This window comes from Pimephales promelas, chromosome 12, assembly GCF_988280905.1.
Source record: "Pimephales promelas chromosome 12, fPimPro1.hap1.1, whole genome shotgun sequence".
Lineage (NCBI taxonomy): Eukaryota > Metazoa > Chordata > Actinopteri > Cypriniformes > Leuciscidae > Pimephales > Pimephales promelas.
Genome location: NC_142780.1, coordinates 25,146,897 through 25,162,419, shown reverse-complemented (window position 1 = coordinate 25,162,419; position 15,523 = coordinate 25,146,897). Strand labels below are relative to the sequence as shown.

At 37.2% G+C, this 15,523-nt stretch overlaps 1 protein-coding gene across 1 annotated transcript in view; it reads left to right on the top strand.

Annotated features, from left to right (window-relative positions):
- Positions 1-15,523, top strand: part of me1 (malic enzyme 1, NADP(+)-dependent, cytosolic) — a 70,936-nt gene that overhangs the window by 35,434 nt on the left and 19,979 nt on the right. Inside the window, exons 4-5 of the mRNA XM_039680029.2 lie at positions 10,966-11,041; positions 12,861-13,022. Coding sequence (XP_039535963.2) covers positions 10,966-11,041; positions 12,861-13,022 — 238 coding nt within the window. The remainder of the gene's footprint in view (positions 1-10,965; positions 11,042-12,860; positions 13,023-15,523) is intronic.

Genomic DNA, 15,523 nt, shown 5'->3' with positions numbered 1-15,523 from the left:
AAAGCTTCTTTAAGGCAGTTACTGTAGAACTTTGGTGATGAAAATAGGTGTTTCCTTATAGAGCGCTATGTGTTTTGACTTTTGAGCAGCTGAAATTGTACCATTCTTGAAATGAATTAGGCCATGGCCCATGTGTCCAGTCCACTAAAGTGGTTTAAGCCAGCTGAAAACGCCAGCGCTCTTCTGAAAACGCCTTGTTGTGGGTGCGATGCAGCAGTTTTTCTCAAAAGTAAGGTGATTTCTGTGAAAGTGCGAGTCTTTTTTAGCCACTAAAGCGAAATAATGAGATAAATATGTATGTGCAGTAAACTGTTTGCACTATAAACCAGCGTGTTTATAATTAAGACAACACAATAAAATATGGCAAGAAATATCAGTTTGCAATATCAGACAACATAACGACTACCTGTTTTGTACAGCTAAAAATAACTTGCACTGGCAGCCACTAAAAATAACTTGACACTGGCAGCCAGACACATTAAAATTACAAATTGCCGTGCCCGCTCTTACCTGAAAAAAAAAGCCAGATATCATATGTGCTATGATACGGAATATCCGCGATACTGTTACTAGTATCTGATTTCACAATTAGTTTGTTTCTAAAAATAAATATAATGTCAACAGAATGTAACATACTTGGTCTGGCACTAGTTTTGGATGAAGAGATGTTGTTGTCGCTTGTTATCGTTGTACAAGCAGAATGTGACGGTTGGTCTGTGTGGTATTTGTCCCGCCCCTCTTCCATTTTGATTGGATGGATGGGTAAAAACTTAGGCCGAGTGTCCACCTAAGCGTTTTTATCCAGCTGAAGAAGGCAGGTGCTCTGCTACAAATGCCTAGCTGTGGGTGTGAGAGCACTTTGAGAGCGCAGCATTTTTTCAGTTGAGACGCTTTGCTTGCTATGATACAGAATATCCGCGAAAATGTTACTAGTATCTAATTTCACTGATAGGTTGTTTCTACTGGTTCTATACAGTTATGTTGCAGATGAGGGACAACTGATGATGACACAGTTTGATGCTTGGTTGACCAATCAGTAAGAAGTGGCTAATTTAATTTTCTAATTTTATTGCTAAATTCTGTTTATTTGTTTGTTTTTAAATGGAAAAGGCCATTTTCTAATTGTTCTACTTTCAATATTAAATAAATAAATAATTAAATAAAATGAATGAACAAATGATACACAGATTCATAAAGGAATTTTCTTTGCAGGGGGAAAATCTAAAATTGCTAATGGCAGTTAACGTTTGGTGTAGCCTTTAGCTATCCTTACAAGCCTACTATCTGTCTGACATGAAAAACACTTCAAGAACCACACCAGGCTTCATACAAGTTTACTTCTAATGATTCCTCACTCCAAACGTATCCCTGTAGCAGCATTTATTCTCATATCTATTTCTTTACCTAACAAGTCCAGTTGAAATTTTGGCAATTTCTCAACTTCCGGTCGAAGCTTATTGAACATATAGGACACATACCTCTCTTAGAGCATAATATTCTGATCATTTAAAAAAAGTAAGTCTCTACTCTCTACCCCATACCTGTGAGGAGTAATGCCGTTTAAAGAAACCACCAAAATTAGCTAAAACGGCTAAAGCTAGCTAAGTAAACTAGTAGAGAATGAATACTGCTGCTGCAGGGATACGTTTGGGATGAAGAATCATCAGAAATATTATTGTTTGAAGACTGGTTTGGTCATTTCAGTTAATTACCATTGCAATATCCATATTACCATTCTTTTCCCAAAACTCTGGGGCAGACCTACCGGTCTAAGTCTGTTGGTAACCGTTGGTAACCGTTGGTTGGTTGTTCCAAACTCATAAAAATTACTAAGATCACGCATGTGTGTGTGTTTGTGTGTTTGTAACTGAGCCATGATGCTAAATATCCAGCATGTTTTTAAGAATTTTGAGAGTAGTCTAAAATTCTATTGAAATTCTGAGCCTGTTGATCGCCAACTAGTAGTGAAATCATCACAGATCCATTGGTTTTGTTTGGATTTTTATCATTTTTTCTGTGGAATGAGTATAGTGTTTGGTGAAAAGAATGGCATATTGCCTGATGTCATAACTTAATGGAATAGTTGATTGCCAATGAAGTAAAGATGAAAATAGTGGAAAAAAAGTGAAAAAACGCCTGTTTTTTTGCATTAAATTGATGCAAAACCATGTAGAAATGTGTTTTAAGAATTATTTTTTCAGTGTATGTTGTCCGCACATGTGTTCTGTGTATCTGGAATGCATTTATTGAGAACCTACCCAACCCACTAAGGATTTGATGAAAAAAATAATTTTTCACATTTTTCTGATAAAAAATAAAGGGTGCGTACACTAAAATGGCCACAATTTTTTTTCGCGATATTTCCGGCAGAGCAGACCCTCCAATTATTTGTTCTTATGGTCAAAGTTAACAGAAAAAACACAAATAAAAAGTATGGCAGACCATGTCAGGTTCAACCCACTTTATAGAGCTTTTGAGACTTTGGCTCCCTGACTATAAAGGAATTTTCTTTGCAGGGGGAAAATCTAAAATTTAGTTTGGTGTTTAGTGTAGCTCTCAGTGTGACACCAGCCATTTTTAAGATGTATTTGAGCTATACATCCCATTATACTCCTAAAAGGATTTCAGGAATCTCCCACTCAAGGGAGCGTCAACCTGACACGGTTTCTCTCACATATTGTACAAATACACTGTTCTGACCTCAAGGTTAACAATGCACATTTACCAGATTTTAGTGTCAGTTCATATAAAGCAATAAAGTATATCAGACTCACAGAAAAACAGGTGTTGTACACTCAAACAATGTTGTAATAATTATCTACATTTTTATTTCCTCTTAAACCTGTGGTCATCAGTCCTGCACATGCCAAGCTATGGTATTGACTCCGCCTTGGTGGTGCTCAGAGGCCAACAAATTCTCCATCCAGATGTTTTATTTTAGGTTAGCTGTTGATCCAGATGTGTTAGTCTGGGTCCGTGCCATTTATTTGCTTTTGGAGGATATTTTAATTTCCAGTCACCTTGGAAAGAAGCATGCGCTCAGTAGTTGGGTTTATTAAAAAAAGAAGGAGCTCTTTACACTTTTCATTCCTCATTTGAATATAGTGGTATGAATTCTCGCAGTGTTTAACAAAACTTAAATTTGTCAAAAATAGATAAATCTGGAATAACATTTTAGGTCTTAGGTCTTAGCCATATGTTGTGAAATCATTTTACCTGGTTTGTAAAGATGTAGACCATTATATGTGTGGGAAAGCACATAACTTTATTTATGGCTGAAAGAATTTAAAGACAGATTTTACCCAAAAATTAACATTTCCGTCTTTATTTACTCAACCTAATGTGGAAGTATCTTAAAGAGATATTACAACTCTGGACAGATGAATGCTTATTTAAAAGGGTCATGTCTGTTAAAGAAATGTGAAATTATTTTTGAATTTGGAGCTGTCTAGTCTGAGAAAAGCCAGAAAATGTAGTTTTGGTTTATGTGGATGAGAGACAACAACTCCCAGAATGCACTTGCTTCACTGCCCTAGGAGGCCACGCCTACCGGTATCCGTGCAGTAGGTTAACAACAAGTCTAGGCTACTACCAAAAATGTGTTTCGAGATCGCCCAAAATGTCCAGTATTCTGCTTTTGCGTTCAGTGGCCATTCATTATGTTTACTGTGGCGAGCAGGACGAGGCAAGAGCCGCGGGAGAACGGTGCAAGGCTGGTGGCGTGATCACCAATGAGTGACACCTATGAGACGCACCGGTCTCGTATCTCTCGAGATCGCGGAGCAGCCGGATGATTTAGAACGCCAACTTTTGATGACTTCATGAAAAATCTACAGACGCAAACAGACAAAGTGTAGTAAAATAAAGACTTTTACTTTTAAGACTAAGACTTAAATGTGTATTTCAGAATTTTTTACCACAAGTCTGAAAGAAGACATTTTATTGAAGATAAATATCCCAAAATCTCAACATTGACCTGTGAAAAAGAAACGTTTGAATGTTTTTCCTGCCTGCCGTGTCTCACCTTACAAACGTGTTATATTCAAATAGGAAGTAGTTCTTTAAGTCTCAGTGTCACGTTTGATTGGTGTTTGAGTTAAGTTTGAGTTAGACTTTGAGTTGATTTTGCATATTCATACTAAAAGCCAAAAATCAATTCAATTTTGATTTCATTGGGACTTTTAAGAAACTGCCAGTGAATAGATCCACATCCAGCCGTTTATAAATTTTTTTTCCATTCACAGCATGACACTCAGGTGCACTTGTTGTGTGGAATACTTTTATGATACTTTTAGGGTCCATTACATGGAGAGAAAAAAACAACAACCAGTATTTTTTAAAAATGTCCCCTTTGAGTTCAACAGAAGAAATTCATGCAATAATGAATTAATTTCTCTTTAAACCTAGCAAGTAGAAGAAACTCTCTTTTGATTAAGTTGAATACTAAGTCAAGCTCCAGACTTTGGCCTGCCTGTACTGTTTCTCTGAAATTAAATGAAGTAGGGAAGTCACAGCACAAAATCTTTGGCCTGACCGTAAAGAAAGCTTTTAATAGTTTGGGAATGAATTGAAGATGCCAGAGTGTGTTTAATAAGGGCTCGTGAAACACTATGCAGAGTGCTGTGATTTTCTCAAGGGGAGGAAAGAACGTTTTTTTGCAGGCTCTATTGCAGTGTCAAACACTATTACAGCATTTTATAACTCTGTGTGGTGTCATATTTAAAAAAGGCCTCATCCAACAGGTCACTGCGCTGACGCTTCTACATTTAATTTTAGTGCCTTATTATTTTATCAGCTGCAATAAGTGCAATAACTCCTGTGGGGAAAAAAAGAATCTCAGCCTGAAGAGACTGTAATAGTGAGTTAGTTAAATAAATAAGCCTGTGGGTAATTTTGTCCTCCTTAAAACTGTGGGAAAGTTGCTCATTTTCTATTTAGCAGAACTGTTTATATTTGGTTTCGGATGCATAGTCATAAATAATTATGTGTAACAGGACATTTTAAATTCAAATCTCGATTTATTTTAATGATCAATATGGATAGAACCCAAAACTGTTTTATTGTGAACACCACATAGGACTTGTGGCCTTAAAAACATGTTACATTTTATGAGACATTATTAACACATTTATGTTTCCTGAATGTTCCCTTAGTCTTGGGGTTTTACAACCTGGATAGCATCAAACGGTTGCACATCACTCCATTACTTTAGAAAGAGTGTGCAAAAGCTCTGAATATAGGCCTACTACTGTATCTCAGGATGTTCATCACATTTAATGAGGACTCACAACGCCTGACAGGCATTGTAGCAAAAATAAAAAATTTGCATGACTGGAGGTAAAAAAAAAAAAACCTTTTGAATTGACATCCTTCTGCATCAATTTATCTATCCATTTGTGCATATAAATTGGATATGTGGGAGTTTATTATCATTAAAACTTTGGTGCCAGATTTATTTTTTTGCTCGAAACTAGTGTCAACAAACGTCATGGACCACAGCTCTTTTACTGGGCATGCTGTGCTAGCAAAGTCCATACTAACTGGATGATTTGCCCACATATGGCATATTATGCATATAGTTAATGTTTAAAATGGTTTTAAAGAAGATTTTTTGTGCTGCTTTACTGGGATTATAAAATCCTTTCTATATGCAGTGCACCTTGCCCATGGTATGCTGTTTGAATAGACCTATTCTTTGAGGATTCGTTCTCATTAGACACATAAACACAAATGCAGCTGTTCAAGATGATTTGGATGAGGGGAAAATTGGCAGTAATCGTAGCTATAGCAGAGATTCAATGCAACGTGGGTGTAGCACACCCACAGTCAACAGAGGAGGCTTTGGAATATATTGTATTATTTGTTTGGGAAAAAAGCTATACTTAAGTAAATATGTCATGAACAATTCAAGCTTTTTTCATCAAATTTCCCTTTTTAATTTAAGGATTTATCCACTTATGTGCCTAAGTGATGGTGATGTTTCGTTTCATTGGTCACAGCTTTTATGGAATATTGGATGTCATCAATACATTTGCTTGCACCCCAAAAGTTTACAGGAACTTTGAGCTCTGGATAGGTGATATAATTGATGATGATGATAAAGTATGTTTCTTGTCAACTGAGTTACAAACTAGGGAAAGTCCATTCTAATTGCTTTTTTTGATGGCTGCTCTTCATCATCATGCTATGTTATTTTTTTATTATTATTATTTTAGTATCTTTGTAAGAGTCAGAGGTTAGATAGTCTTAATTCAGCCGCCAGCTGTTTTAAGTGTGATATATGTTTCCACTAAATCATCAAATCATGCTTATTTTACTGCTGTACGTGAAACTTACATTAATCTTCTGTTGAAATGGGGTCCAATGAGACCCGCGGATTGCATTAACAGTGATTTGTGTACATTCGTCCCACAAGACACTGTTATATTTTACATGGTTGTAGAAAATGCAATCCACAGTCATCTATAAAATGTAAAATCTGAACAATCCATAAATCATAGTCACACAAGCAATATTTAATAATGCTATAACTTTGCCTTTTATTTCATTTCCAAGGCTCTCTGAATTAACTTTCCTTAAAAGAGTCTCTGTGTGGTCAGACACAACTAATACTATTTTCATATGGGATGTTAGTTCAGTTTTGGCTTTTGCAGTAGAGTAGCAGTCAGTATTTAGCACAATGAGTCATATGCTCTTTTTGATTTAGCGTTTTAAGCATATCAGTTATTTAATAGCCAGTATCACACAAAAACGCAACAATTACTGGAAAGTAAGTGATGGAAAAATGGAGCATGGCTGTAATTTATTTGTCTTTTTTTCTTTGACTGCAGAGGGCTTGTTGCTTTGTTCCATTAGCATTGTGCGTGTGTGTGTGTGTGTGTGTGTGTGTGTGTGTGTGTGTGTGTGTGTGTGTGTGTGTGTGTGTGTGTGTATGTGTGACTGTTATGTAAGCTTGGGTAATTTGACTCTTCAGGCTGTCTGAATGCCGAGTAGAGGAACTGTCTATGACTCCGACAAATACAGGCGGTCAGCCCACTCTGACCCATAGACGTTCAAATGCTGATGATTTACATTGAAGGAGGAAGGTTAGTACCATCTACACCAACTTCAATCTTTGGTTTTATTCCTTTCTAACTGTCATTTTTCATCTAAGAGCTCTCAGCCATGTCTGGAATGACCATAATGAGGGAGACACAAACCTCAGACTGGCACTCAGGGTCTGAAGATGATGGTCAGGGATTATAAATCTCAGATTTCAGGATCTAAAATGGCTTTGCACTTTGCAAAGGCTGTATGGAAAAGGGTGGTGGGATCAGAAAAATGAACCTCTCATGCAATGCACACCTCTTACTGGAATCGAGGAAGGTTTGGCCGCCGTCGGCTGCTGGGTGGAGAGGAGTCTATTGTTGCTGGTAGTGGTCCGCACAGAGCAGAGAAGAGGGAATTGGAAAAAATGGTTGGTGTGTTTGTCCAGCTGATTCTTAGTTTTTCACCTAAGTCCCTCCATTTCATTCAAGCCAAGCACTTTTCCATCCCTCAGAGCACACGCACGCCCTTGCACACTCCCACACAGTTCTCTCACAGATTCAGGCTCTCTTGTTTTATTGTTAGTGGATCATGTCCCCACAATGACATTTGAAGCAAGTTGATGTCTACAGAACTTTAATTTTATACCGCCTGCTCTGGGCATAGCTCCATTTGCCAACTCTGTAAATATCACAGGCTGTTTATAAAGGTGGAAACTAAATCTGCTCTTCCCTTTTTTCTAATACCAGGTGCCCATTGCTGTGTATAGTAATCAACTGAGATTATCTCCTCTCCTCTCCTCTCCTCTCTAATTTATATATACTGTGTATATATATATATATATATATATATATATATATATATATATATATATATACACACACACAGAGTATATATAAATTACAGTATCCACTTGGCACCAAAGTTCTCATACTTTTGACAGAACAATGTCAGAAATAATGTGTGGGTCCAGGCTGTTGTCAAAGTTGTCCAGGCTGTCTGAGTATGGTTGAAACCTGTTTAAAAGATCTGTTGTGGTTTTCCCCTCATCATGAATAAGTTTGAGTCACTGTGGAGAATTTCATTGAGCAGTCAAAACCTAGTCTGAACTGTTTATGAGAAGAAACCAGGTTTCCAAGGCATCATAACATCATTTACAATGATGTTAAACAAATTTGAAAGAACTTTAGACATAACTAAGCAAAATTTTAATGAGTTACTGTATATGCTTATTTCCCAGTAGAATTGGAATCATACATTGGGGCGAAGGGGGAAATTGGCATTTTACAGAATCATTTACTTGCATCCCTTTAGATGCCATTTTTATACTTTCAACCAACCGTCAAATCACATGCACAGGACTATGGGATATTATGGATAGTAAAGTACATGTCTTTAAAAATGACCAGAGGAGGGCATCTTAGTAGACAGGATGTTAGTAACATTGACATTAACTTCTTGTGCAAGTCCAGATGCTTTATGATATACAACCGAATGAGGTTTTCACAATACTGCAGTACTTGAAATTTGTATTATCCATTTCATTTATTACTTTTTTAAGTTTGTTTACTGGAGCTGCAGAGGTTATTTTCCATGGTGCTGCTTGTGATGAATGACTTTTAAAGAGTTCTATGTCAGAGGAGCATGGAGTCTGAATTATGTTTGTGTTTCGAGCCTGATCCCTGGTCCCAGGCGTGTGCTTTTCATTTGACTTTAGTTCAGCTACCGAGGAAGAGCTCTCATGCACCTTTTCCGCTGCACTGGAATTTAGCAACATCTTGTTGACGTATAAAAGGATGTCTAAACTGTAACCCTGGAGTGATATAATTTGGTATATACCCATCTTTAGATTTCCTGTCATTGAATGAGGTGTCTTCCTGTCACAAGATGGCCTCAATTTGTAGGCTTCTTGGAATTGGATCAAGTCCACCTGGTGAAGTCTAATTTCAAGATTCTTCCAGATGTAAGAATGATCTGTTTTTTTAATGGATTCTGTGAACTCAGGCTGACTGAGAGATTGGATGTTTTCCATGAAGCCGTAGGTGGAAGGAAGGAAGAAAGATATACAGGTGTATGAATTGGAGATATTTTTTGAGGTCAGTGTAAAAGATGTCCCAGGGGTCCTGCTCATCCAGATACACTCAGTGGATCTCATGAGACCAGAAAATAAAAATTTTAAAGTGAAAAAGAGTGGCCGAGAGAGAGAGATTGTTGAGCTACAGTGATAATCTTTGCAAGCAGGGCTGTTGGCAGGGTTTTATAATCACAAAGGTCCTACATTTGAGCTAGTTAGGAGGGTTGGGGGCCAGGCATTTCAAATGTATTTCTCTGATCTACATATGTACATTTCAAGAAGTTTGAAGGCTAAAAAATGGATAAGAAATAGCTTGAAAACCAGTCAGTACCATGTCAGTGGGCGGTGGATTATTTGTCAATACCTGCTCTCTACTCATTTGCATCACTCTGCCTCCTTATATTGCCCTGTGTCTTTCCACCCTAAAGCTAAGCTTTGACTTTGTCTTTTCATTTTTATCTCTGTCAGTGAAGACAGTAAACATGTGGCTATAGCCTATATGTGTTTTATTAATCATTTTGCTTAACCAAGTTGGTAACACTTTATAATAACTGTACGCTATTAATCGTTAGTTAACAGTGGGAATGACAGCTAGTATTTGAGTGTTTCGACAGTTATAAATAAAGCCATAATAAGCTCATTGAGCGAACTTGTCGATCATCTTGATGAATGACGCAAAGGAAACTCTGACCGTTGTACTAGCATGTGACTTGCGTCAACACATTTTGGTACGCTTTGAAAGGTTGCCTTATGAAAACGAACCAAACCAAGAAAAAAATGCAACATTGTAACAAATTAAGTCCCTGTTTCGAAACAAAACAAATTAAGTATACTGTAGGTGTGAAAATGCAGAGTGTGTGCAAAAGTGAGCGTTTGTTCCTCTGTTTTCTTGGCATTGATCAGTCAAGTATAGCCTTTATTATACGAAGGTGTTTTGAGTCTCCGCCTTTTTCAACAAGCATGATTTTCCAGACTGATCCTCGGTGGTTTAACTAGCTCAAACAGCATATCCTGTCTGTTGAAACACAAAATCAGTAACCCTCCCCTTGAACTTCAATCACAAGTTGTAACAGGAGGTACATTTGAGAAGCTTTTGTTGACAATCAGGTTTCTTGTCGAAGTAGCCCATGATTGAAGCTGTTGATTTAACTGTTTGAAGAAGGATATATGTGGAATGGGAGCCTATAAAAAATAGCATTCATTATTAACATGTGGGAGTGATAGAACCTTCCACTGGGAGGTTGATAGATTTGATTTGGAAGCAAAAATAATGGAGAGTACAGAATAAAGCAAAGCAAGCACACTGAAATATGGGATTAAATAACATATAATCAACTTTTTATAGTAGCTCAGCAACAGCAGCAGACAGTTTCAGAAGTTTCATAGGTTTTCAAGTTTCTTTATTATTTTATTATCATTTACTATTATAGTATTTAATAATATTTCGGCTTTTATTTTTATATTTTAAGTTTTCATTTTAAAATGTGTTTTGACATTTTATTCGTTTTTTATATTTATATTTAGCCTTATTTTTTCAGTTTTAGTATTTCAGTTAGTTGCCAAAGTGACTTCTTATTTTTGTTAGATTTTCACAGTTTGTTTTTTTTTATCTCAAGTTTATTTATTTTTTGATATTTTTAGTTTTCTTAACACTGAAGCTGACAGTAAATATAAGGGTAACACAGGGTTGTGAGTCACATGCCAGGGGAGACTATGCCGAAAATCTGTGAATGAGCCTCTTTAGTCAGGAGCTATGCGTCTTTCATTACATTTACCTAAAGGTGGTACATATAAATGAATGGAAATACTTGTCGACAGGAAAAAGCTCAATTCAATTGACCATGTTTTGTTTATCTCTCTTCAAGGGGCTTATTTATTACAATTCATGACCGCTCCCACATCTCCACACTACTTCAGAGCTGGCCAGAGAAGGACATTCGTGTGAGTTCTGCCTTCTTACATCTACACCACCCTGTACTATTACACAATGTACCAGAACTCTCACTTTTTGACACATATTAAAACTCTCCAGGGTTTCATCAATTCAGAAGACATTGATTCCAAATTTATATGACTTGTACCGTGAAAGCGATGCCATAAAGTCATATTAATCTGCTCGTTAAGCATTTAAAAGTTATTAAGGTAATGTCGTACCCTGTAGGGCTTTGGCGTGTTGAGGAACAATGCGGGGTGGGATGAGATGAAGCTGTAAAAAGGTTAAACGCCTACGGCATCTGCATCACAATGTTAACGGGAAAAACATGTTGTTCTTGCTTTGGGATCAATTGCGTTCGGAAATTGGATTGAATTACATAGCTTAGGCTGTTATTTTGAATTTGGTAGTTTATTGTGAATATGTGAAAATGTGATTATAAAAGCAGAAAATCTGTTGTTACTGGTGGGCAGATATACAAGCCAAACTAGCCTATCACAGATCCAGTTATAAATGCATATGCTTAATCCAGGGCTAAAACATACAAATTCAATGAAGAAAGTGATTCGATAATAAAATGCTTAAATTAGATCAGCAAGCTTTTTAGGGTGAATTAAAAGTACGGGCTGCTGAAGTGTCCAAAACAATACACACTTCCATTAAAAAAATTTGGGTCAGTAAGATTTTATTAGTGATTTTAAAAGAAGCCTCTTATGCTCACCAAGGCTACATTCATTTGATCAAAAATACAGTAATAACAGTAAAACCTGTGATGTTAAAGCTGAATTTTCAGCATCATTACCTCAGTCTTCAGTGTCATAAGATGCATCAGAAATAATTCTAATATGCTGATTTAGTAATCAAGAAGCATTTCTTATTATTATCAATGTTTAAAACAGTTTTGCTGTTTAATGTCTTTTGGAAATCATGAAAAAAGGCAGGTGCCTTTTTATAAAAAGAATTTATCTCAAATATAAATGTTTTTTAACAACACACAAGGGAATAGAATATACAGTTTGTACAGTGTAAATGTCACAGGTGTTTGCACAGACAGAAGACAAAACTGATCAATAAAATTAAGCACAATGCTTAAATAATAATCCACACTAAAATGGTCCAAACAACACATTCTCATCCCAAAAAGTCATATAACTGACGTTTTGGGACGTCTTTTGACCATATGTCAATATTCGCCTTTTTAGAGTACCCTTAAACGTCGGTAGATGGCGATCCCGGGCCGTCATACAACTGACGCTTTACCTTTAACGTCATGTTTAGGTTTAGGGTTAGGTTTAGGTGTAGGGTAGAGTTAGGATCCCATAACCTCATCTACCGACGTTTAAGGGGGCCCTAAAAAGGCGAATATTGACGTATGGTCAAAAGACGTCCCAAAACGTCAGTTATATGACTTTTTGGGGTGAGACTGCGCTGGTCCAAACGATGGCAGCAAACTAACACACTAAACACAAACGTGACCGGACATCAAACAGACGAAAAGGAGAAACTTAAGTACAAGCCAAAGGAATTAAATGATGATAAACACCTGGGCTGTGCTGATTAAATTAATTACCATGGCAACAAAAGAGTGGCGGGAAACTGAACAAAGGAACACTTGTGACTGAAAATAACAAACTAAAGGTCCAAGAAAACAGAAATTAACTGAACATAAATGTGACAAATAAAAATCATCATGCCTATGGAGATTCCTCACAAAGTTAAAAACGGCTAAAAAAAAAATGATTTCATCTAAAATTTTACAAAGCTGTTCATGCAGTCTCTTTCTGAATTTGCTTTCTATCTCAATAACTTGGTTGTATTTTTTGCTAGGCTGTAGTAGTGACAGATGGAGAGAGGATACTGGGCCTGGGGGATTTGGGCTGCTATGGCATGGGCATCCCAGTGGGTAAACTGGCCCTCTACACCGCCTGTGGTGGAATGCCGCCTCAGCAGTGCCTGCCTGTTATGCTGGATGTGGGGACAGACAATGAGGTAGGCAGACATGTGGCACCACAGCCACCCAGACCGTGACTGCTATCACGCGCTTGCCATCTCGCTCTCCTTGACATAATCAAAGACATAACTATTCATAGCAACCACATCCTCTCTCACGACTTTAATCTGCCAACTTGTTTGTTTTTAACAGTCGCAACGTTGCAGTGTTGTAGCAGAAAGACGTAGGTTACTGCTGCAGTAGCTGTAGACTATGAATAGCCCTTTGAGTTCAGAGGTAAATATAGTGAGCATAAAGTCTGTCGTTCTCAACAGGGCTAGGGTGTGGCACTGCAGAAATAGAAAACCACTGCCTCATCTACCAAGGCTTTGTGCCCGTGTCCACCTGGCACTCCTCTTCTGTGCCAGAGCAGTGGCTAAGCCATGCCATCATAGATGCCAAATCTCAGATGGAGGGAGTAAAGTGAGAAAAGAAGAGACTAAGAAAGACTGTATGACTTTCAAGCCTTTGTGTTTTAGAGACTTGTCTTTTTGTTGAAGTTAAACAGTAGTGTATGTATACAGTACAACTGTAGGTCTCAAAATGACATCAACATTCAATTTAATCTGATTTTTGTTATAGACACAAAGTAATGGAGAAAAATGACTGGGCCTTGGTAAAAAATATATATATTTCTGTCATGACAAATCTTTTTGGCATATGCTACTGCTGCTGCTTTTTTTGCTACTTTTGCAGAGCAAGTACGGCATTTGCTTTTGCTTATAAACACGACAGCATTCATGAATCGCCCCCTTAGCAGATCTATACAGATGAAGCTAGAGAAGTAGGGGTTGTGAAAGCACGCTGCAAACGATAGGCAATCATTTGAAAGTTGAGCAGAAAACTCACTGGCTCCAAATACAGTGAGAATCAACAAGTCAAAGTTCCAGAAAGTGCCAGTGAGTTCAACAAGTGAGTTCCAGTTAAACTTTTGGAATAAATATGATTATTTTTTTTATCTCTTATGGTCACTAAGGCTATATTTATTTAATCAAAAATACAGTAAAAACAGTAATATTATTACAATTTAAAAGAATTTGGAAAGCTACATTTTCAGCTGCAGATTTCTGCAGGATCATGTGACTCCGAAGACTGGAGGTAATGGCTGCTGAATATTCAGCTTTGCCATCACAGGAATAAAATACATTTTAAAATATATTCAAATAGAACCGTTATTTTAAATTGTAATAACATTTCACAATATTACTGTTTTTATTGTATTTTTGATCAGCTTTGGTCAACATTACACACTGCACAATTTCAATGTCATTAGATTGCTGCTCTTCTCACTCTCACCATTTAATTGCTTTTGTGTGCACATTTCACGACGGATCGGTGACAACATTTCAATAGGAAGAATTGCAGACAACTCTGTCTGGACTACAAACCAAACAAACCAAACACACATGAGGACTGATACAGGAAATAATATAAAATCACATGTGAGAGGAGTTCTTCTTTTAAAATGATTGCTCAAGAAGCTTGTAGTCCAAGTTGTCCGTGTGCCGATATGTAGCAAAGAAAAAAGAAGCCATCAGAAGACATGCTTGCTGATGTTCTGTTGCAGGACTCCTCCCCCCTGAACTTTCCCTTGCCCTGTATCTTAGCTCTCTCGCTGGCTGTAGGTCGTCGCCGATGTAATTTCCAGTCAAAACACCTGACTCTTAAGTCACAGACAGGTCCAAATATTAAGCCATGCTAAATATATCATGGGCATCGGCGCATCTCTTAGATTGCGTCTTTGCTCATTCACACTACACGGTTGTCACTCAATCTTGGCATAAGATGCTTCTAAAAAAAAAAAAAAAATCAAGAAATGCATTTATGTATATCTCAGTTAATATGATGTCATATATCATGTCCACAATTCTTGCTTTTACATAAAAATTTGCAATTCCTTAACTTTGGATCCCGTATTGGTTCTGTACAAAAGCTCATAAATGAGTAAGAGGGTAAAAGCACATTAACACTGTTGTGTAACTGCTCTGAGTCAGTGTTCCCATTCGGTTCAGCTTCAGTATTGTGCAGGCCAGCTCCAAATGTGTCTTCTGCTGCAATGCTAAATCCAGAGTGGCCAGTCAGCGATTCAACGTATCCTCAGGCATCAAAACACTTTAATGAGTTTACTCTAGATTTTGGGCCCCTGCCTCTGTCTGCATCCAAGTGTATTCAGCTGGAGGAATTGTTTTTATTATTATTTCAATTAATTAATCTATCATTTGTTTTGGTTTAAGTTTATTTGTTTATTTTGCATCCGGGTTAATGTTGCATATGTATATCTTCATGATAAAGAGTCTTCTGTCCCTCTAGAAGTCTAAAATGGAAAGACTTCTGCTGTACCATTTGGCCGACTTTGCATGAAGTCTGAGGTAATTAAGACCTCGTTTTCTGGATATTCTGAGGAGATGACAGATCTGATTGATGAACTCACTGCTTATACCCCCACAGCTGTGTGTGCATTTTATAGGATTGTGCAGTCAGATGATAAAATGACTGTTAT